The sequence below is a fragment of the Pterocles gutturalis genome, unplaced genomic scaffold (assembly GCF_000699245.1).
Source record: "Pterocles gutturalis isolate BGI_N339 unplaced genomic scaffold, ASM69924v1 scaffold38720, whole genome shotgun sequence".
In the NCBI taxonomy this organism is placed as follows: Eukaryota; Metazoa; Chordata; class Aves; order Pterocliformes; family Pteroclidae; genus Pterocles; species Pterocles gutturalis.
Genome location: NW_010142140.1, coordinates 1,126 through 7,972, shown reverse-complemented (window position 1 = coordinate 7,972; position 6,847 = coordinate 1,126). Strand labels below are relative to the sequence as shown.

The following is a 6,847-nucleotide window of genomic DNA, read 5'->3' as shown; positions in this document are numbered from 1 at the left end:
GCCCCGCCTCTCTGCTGGTGTTGCTGAAGTTCACCTGAGCTGAGAAATGTCTTTTTTTTCTGTGGATGACGATGTTCTGGTGCTGCTCAGCCCTGCTCACCTCATCCCTTCCCAGCCCTGAGCCTGGGGTTCTCTTCTGCTCCATAACCGAAGCATGGCAGAGGAGCCCAGGAGAACAAGGCTATATTTACAGCTGGGACGGGCTCCTGCCACCCTTCTGAAATCCTTTGTAGCGGAGATGCGGAGAGACAGCCCTTGCCTGCCCTTGGAACATCCCCACCCGAGCGCCGACGGATGTGCGTGAGCAGCGCCCGGCTGCTGGACCGCCAGCCACAGGCTGAACATCCCTGGAGCAGCCACCCGTCCCGTGCACGTGGTGATAACGCCGGCGGATCACCCCGGAGAGCCGGGGAACGCTGCGCTGGGACCTGCCAAGTGTGCCAGAGGGAAGCACCGCAAGCTCCCTGCTCCGCAAGGCAGAGCTACAGCGGGAGCCAGCGCCTGAATCCAAAGGGAAAAGGGAGATGGGGTGGGGAACTCTTTGGACCCCGGTGGTTGGGAGGGTTTGGGACCATCCTCCAGCAGCCGCCCCAGCTCCAGCGCTGGCCCTGGGACTGTTCTGCACATCGGGAGCGGTGGTCAGTGCTTCTCTGGCTCCATCTACAGCCGCTTTCTCTCCAGGCCGGGAAAGCTTCTGCCAGCAAGGGGCTGATGCTGTGAATCGCAGGTGGCAAGCACACGTTCTGGGACTTTTTGTCACCCTGTGTCCCTGAGTTTCAGATATCCTGAGGTGCTGGGAACTGTCCCGCCTCAGTGCAGAGCGGAGCACTCCTCCCTGCTCAGCTAACAGCGTTTGCTTTGCTCTCTTAGCCGCATGCGGGCTGGTTAAGGTTTTAAACTCTCTTGATGAAACCAGCAAACTCAGAAGCAAACATGAAGCATTGCTTTACACACCAGGGTCACTTTCTGTCCTGCAGTGATCCCTGTTAACACAAACATCAACAACACAGCTCAGGTATGGTGGCATTCAGGAGTCACAGCCATGGCCCCAGAAGACACCAAGACAAGCAAAGAGCCTTACAAACACAGCCAGATGCTGCCTAAAGAAGAGTGAAGAGGCTGAAGGAGATGACGTGACTCACCCAAGGTCTTGCAAGTCAGAGCTACACACAGCACACACACACTGCCAGCCTCCCTGCGAGGCTCCCATCACCAGCCCACGCCGCTGCCTGCTCCACCCAACACTCCTGCATCCCAGCAGACTCCAGTGCACCTCTCACCAGGCACTGGGAGCATCCCTGGGGAGCGGCTGCACGGCTGCAGACAACACAGATTTTAGGGGTAAAGACTGTCCGACCTTGGTTCTGAATTCTTCTCCTCTCCCTGCAGTAAAGCTGACTTGCAGGTACAGGGAAGGTGGTTCTGCCTGTCCAGCACCCAGGACACAGCCTCTGAGTATGTGTGAGCATGAACCAGATGAAATCCCTTCTCCCAGAACACACCATCGGGGCAGCAGCCAAGCACACTGCAGCTGGAAGTGACCTTTGAGACGCTCCCCATGACCAGCCCCGTTCTGACAGTGATGCTGGCACACACGGCCCGTCCCTACCCAGTAGAAATGGGGCTCAGACAGCAGCTGGGATGTCTGCCCCATTAAACAGCACAGTTACCATTGTAATCAGCCATCAAATGACCAAATCAAAACTCTGAAGATGTTCCCTACAAGCCTGTCAGTTTGGAAGTGCCGTTCTGAAACCATGCTAATGGCAGAAAATCCAACCTGAGAAACACGATTTGAACTGGGAAGCTGTGGCACCAGTAAGACTCCAGAGACTGGTGCTGAAGGGCCAGGAGATGAGCAAGGTCTCCAGGGCTGCATTTCAGATCTTGGGAGCATGAACTTAGTTTCTTCAGACAAAACAGCCCAGCAGCTCGGGAGAGCCGGGCTTCAGCGCTGGGAAATGTCCCTGGCTACGAGGACACGCGGAGCAGCCGAAGCACAAGGACCCACAGACACCCGCTTGGCCATGATGTGAGGACCCCCTGGCACAGGACCCACCTGGAGGGAGTTCAGCACGACGAAGACGTACGCCCAGATGATGCTGAGGTGGACCAGGACCCCACACACCCAGGTCAGCCCCAGCACTGGCAGCAGCACCAGGATGGGCTTGGCAGTGGCCCTGCCAGGAGGAAGAGCTCGGAGTTACCAGGGTGCACCGGCACCCACCTCCCACCCCCCAGCTCCCCACGGGGGTCCCTGCTGCGCCCCACATCCCTGAGGTCGGGGTGTCCTGGTGACATGCCCCAGCCAAACATCTCTCCTGGCTCTGCAAACCCTGCCCAGGGTCTCCCTGTGGTCTGCCTGGGGCGTTTGCGTTAGTTACAGAGCACATGTGCCCTGGAAATTGCTCCCCGGGTCCAGGAGCACCCTGGCCTCTATCCTGAAGTTTAGAAGAACCTTTCCTTGTCCCCACGCTGGACACAGCTCTGCTCCCCCAGCAAGGGCCTTCCAGACGATGTGTCCCCCAAGAGGCACCCGAGATGGTCCCCATGCAGCAGATTCCTTTGCAAACAAAATTAGGGGGAAAAAACCCAAACATTTCACCTCCCAGCCCCCAGCGTGCCAGCCCTGCTCTTCATTTATCAGAGAGTCAGCAAGAAAGGAGCTTTTTGACGTCATTAGCCATGAGAAAACAGCTATTTCCCCCCCAGTTGCTGCCACAAGGAGGGTTTCTGTATTTGTTTTATTCGCAGATGGATGTCACCCTGCCCTCCAGCAATGCCCTATCTTCGCGCTTCTGTAAATTTGGGAAAACTTATTTATGATAGAGGGGAACAATGCGTGTCTAGCAGGGGTATCCGGCGCCAGCTAACAACAATAAAGATTCACAGGGGATGATAAAGTAATGAGTCAAGCATCAGTTTTTCAGAGGTCTCTCTATATTGACTGATTACAGGAGTCCCCACTGCCTCTCCTTCCCCATGACCATTACCCCCACCAGCGCTACTTTCAACCCACCAAGTCCCAAATTCACATAGAAAATGCTTTTTATAATGGCAACTAGTCAAACCCCTGCACTCCCTGCAGCTGGCATCCTGCGGAGGGGGACACAGCAGTGACAAGGATGGGACAGCCGGGAGAAATTCAGTGACGACCCCTTCCAACCGCAACGGGAGAAGAACTGCGTCTGTGGCTCAGAGCTCTACAAAATTCCACGGAAACTGGGCACCCAGTTGGGTCCTGCTGCCCCCTCCCTTCCCTGGGTGCTAGTTTGCAGGATGCCCGCGTGCTGCCAGCCCGGTGGGTGGCGTTGGCCAAGGGGCAGACACTCGCAGGGGGTCTGCAGCGACCCACGCGCCCACACACGCCGTCACCACTGCAGGCGACGGGGATGCGCTCGCACCAACCATGCCCAGACCCAAACTGCTGCTCCTTGACCCAAACCAGCCAGTTCCCCGCTCACCATATCTGTGTCCCGATCTGGTTCTCTAGGCTGCTGTTGGGCGTCAGCATCTTCGATCTCCTGCGAGCGCTGGACACCGTGACCATCACCACGCGGAACAGCACGAAGGTGTTCACCTGCCAGAGAGGAGCCGCTGGACCCAGCAGCTTGCTGCAACCTCACCTCCAGCGGGGTGAGACTTTGGTGCTGGGAACTCAACAACTGTCAGAACTTGGGGAGAAACTTCTCACTGCAGAGAAAGCAGTGAGTAAAGTACCCCATAGGGATACCCACACAAGCGTGAAAACTTATCCCAGAACTCCTCCACAACGCCCTCCCTGTTCAGTGCCTACTCCACACCCCCGAAACACGGCACCTTTTTGCGCTGCTACACTGTCTAACGACACCGATACTATCAAGGATGTAGATGTTCCTATTTTAAAATCAGACTTTAATTATGGATGTGTCACAGTCCACCTAGACATCTACCTATATTCTTAATGTAACAGCCAATGCAAGAACTGGACAGCAACGTTTTCTTAAAGCACTTTTTTCTACAAAACAAGCTGCTTTGGTTAAAGAGATTTATTTTTGTGGTGACAGTATATTTAAAGAATAACAGAATCTCTCGTACAAAAGCAGCAGGCACAACGAGCCCTGCGAGCAGGCACCTCAGCTGGAGCCGTGCAGACACCCCTGACCCTGCAACGCATCCCTCGAACCAGGCGCGAGGGAATCGCACCTTCCCAGCGGGTTTCGCACTTACTGCCAGGATGAAGAGGACCGGCCCGACGAAAGCCCAGATGACGTTGGTCTGGGCGTTCAGCCAGCAGTGGTTGTCTGCCACGTACTTGTTAAAGGAAGTTGCAAGGGTCACGCCAACGATAACAGCTGGGAGGCCTGCGGAAAAACAGCACAAGCTAAACCCCAGGAGAAGCAGGGATGCCCCACGCAGGTCGGCTCTGCTCCAATTGCTCCGAAAGCCCCGTGAGCAGCCGCGCTCCAGCAGGAGCCCGCTCAGCCTCCAAACCCCCCGAGCAACATCAACCCCCTGCAGCTGAAACCCGTCCCGGCTGGACAGCCCAGATCCACAGGCTGTCAGCATCGCCCTCCCAGGTGTAGAGCATGCTGAGTCCCGAGTCCTGGTCAAAGCAATTGACTCCTCAGATTGCCTTTCTAACAAAATGGACAAAAACGTAAAACAATCCCAAATATTTGAACCAGTTGTCCAGTGTCCAGCTAGGTGTGTGTTTCGCAAGGAGCGCTGACCTCAGCTTCTTCAGATGAATTCATGTCCCCAGAGGGCTCACTCAGCATAAAGGGTGCTGAGTCCGGACCAGATTTATATTTTGGTGGTTAGCAGACAGCAGTAATGCTCTCCAAGAACAAGACCTTACCATAAACTTTCTTCTCCATTTCTTTCCTATTGAACTCTTGTCTTTCAGAAAAATAACAGAAATGCTTTTTAACTTCTCAGACGGGCAATCTGACACACAGAGGTGAGAAAGCCTCTGCAGAGCAGCGCACCCGCCTCGCCCACGTAGTCAAACCACACATTTGGGAATCTCTCCTACTGAAACTTTTGCTAGAGAAAAAAACGACAGATTTTTCTGAGTGCCCAAGGCAGAGGAGCCTGTAGATACCCCAGCCCGTCACGTAGTAGAACTTCATCCTCCTGTCTTCGCTCATGTTGACTGCCACCACTTTGCTCCACAGGAGAAGCCCCTCTACCAGCATCCAGGAGAAGGCTGCCATGAAGAAGAGATGGAGGAGGGCAGTGACCAGGAAACACAGCACCTGGGGAGAGGAGAAACCAGCTCACACCACAGGAGAGGGACTGAGAGCATCTTCTCCTGCAGTTCTGGGACTTCCCTTGCAGCTCTCTCATCTCAGAGCTGCCTGAACAGAGGACACAGAAAGGGACAGAACTGCGTGTTGCTGTTTTATAACTACTTAAATTTCCTGAAGGATGTTTTTGTCAGAAACAAACCGTCCATAAAAGGAGGTGAATTTCCCTGACAGACTGCACAGTGCATGTATGTACATCCCCAAACCCAGGGACACGACCGTTTCCTAAATGCAAGTGACAGGGAATTACAATAAAAGGGATCACACTTCTGCTCTGTTTGCTCCAACAATGCTCAGGCAGCCCTGGTCCTGCTGCCTGCACAGGACGCTTCCTGCGGAGCTCACCTGGCTGGTCTTGGCCAATCCACTGACCATGAGCAGAGCTTCTGCTGCAGCCAGGGCGAAGATGAGGTTCTTGTGCACGGTGGTTCGTTCGCTCTTGGGGACACTGGGGAGGGAGAGGGGGAGCCCTCAGCTGCAGCCACACGGAAGGGTGCCCGTGTTCCCCCCGCCCTTGCTGGGCTGTGCAGACCTGCCTGGGTGACCTGCCATCTCTCTACTCCATCTTCTGCACCTCTGCAGAAGCAACCAGCACTGCACCCCCCCAGCCAAGGACACTCACTGCCCTCCCTCCCCTCTGCCACCGACCACCCGTGCAGCCCCCACCCCTCCCTGCACACCAGCATCCCCCTACACTGACCAAGTGCTTGTACACTTGTTCTGAAGCAAAATATTGAACAAAAATTACAGAGAAGGCAACAAGTGTCTGGACTTCTCTTACCCAACTGCCAAGAATAAAATGAAGGTAACCATCAGGGCACAGAAGGAAACTCCACAGCCAATGAAAGTCAGGGTCTGCAGGGTGAGCTCCTCCTTGGTGGTTCTCTGCTCCAGTCGGGAAACAACAGAAGGCACAAAACCCCCAGGAATTAACCACAGACTGCTCGTAGCTCTGGCACCCACCCCACAAGGGCTCCTCGCTCACCTGCATCTCCTGCACCTGCAGCAGGACGGCAAAATTCGTGGTGTGGTTGCAGAAACAGGCAGTGGAGTCCAGGAGAGACGTCACCACAGAGCAGCCGGCTGTGGACCACATCCCGCCAGCATCTGGGCTAATGTGCAGCAAAAACACAGAGAAAACACGTGGGAATTACCATCCACTCCAACAGAAAGCCATAGTACTGAGGGAATTTCATTCTCCCAGAAGAAGTAGAGTTGAAAGGAGGAAGAAGAGGATATCAGAGACAGGTCTGCACAAACAGAGCTCGGTAATTGCACGGCTTGGGAGCATTGCTGGCCCGGGCAGGTCTCACCCTCTCCATCACCCTGGCCTGACGCGCCCCATGCAGCTCCCCCGGACCAGCCAGCCTGGCTCCAGCCGGTCACTGCTGCCCGGGCAGCCAGCAGAGCTCCGGGGCTGGATCCCCCGAGCAGGGACCAGGGCTGCAGCAGGTCAGCTTCATCCTCATGGGCAGCACGGCCCCTCCGAGCCCACTCCGGACCAAGGGAGGATCAAAGTCAGAGCAGGGCTGGGGGGAGTGTTTGTGCAGAACCAG

General features: G+C 55.5%; 1 protein-coding gene across 1 annotated transcript in view; it reads right to left on the bottom strand.

Moving 5' to 3' along the window:
• Positions 1 to 2,059: 2,059 nt before the first annotated feature.
• LOC104469677 (probable G-protein coupled receptor 144) overlaps positions 2,060 to 6,847 on the bottom strand; it is a gene marked incomplete at both ends in the record, with an annotated part of 5,698 nt that continues 910 nt past the window's right edge. The window contains 7 exons of the mRNA XM_010084272.1: positions 2,060 to 2,180; positions 3,465 to 3,580; positions 4,210 to 4,343; positions 5,087 to 5,240; positions 5,637 to 5,739; positions 6,073 to 6,176; positions 6,277 to 6,403. Of these exons, the coding sequence (XP_010082574.1) occupies positions 2,060 to 2,180; positions 3,465 to 3,580; positions 4,210 to 4,343; positions 5,087 to 5,240; positions 5,637 to 5,739; positions 6,073 to 6,176; positions 6,277 to 6,403 (859 nt within the window). The remainder of the gene's footprint in view (positions 2,181 to 3,464; positions 3,581 to 4,209; positions 4,344 to 5,086; positions 5,241 to 5,636; positions 5,740 to 6,072; positions 6,177 to 6,276; positions 6,404 to 6,847) is intronic.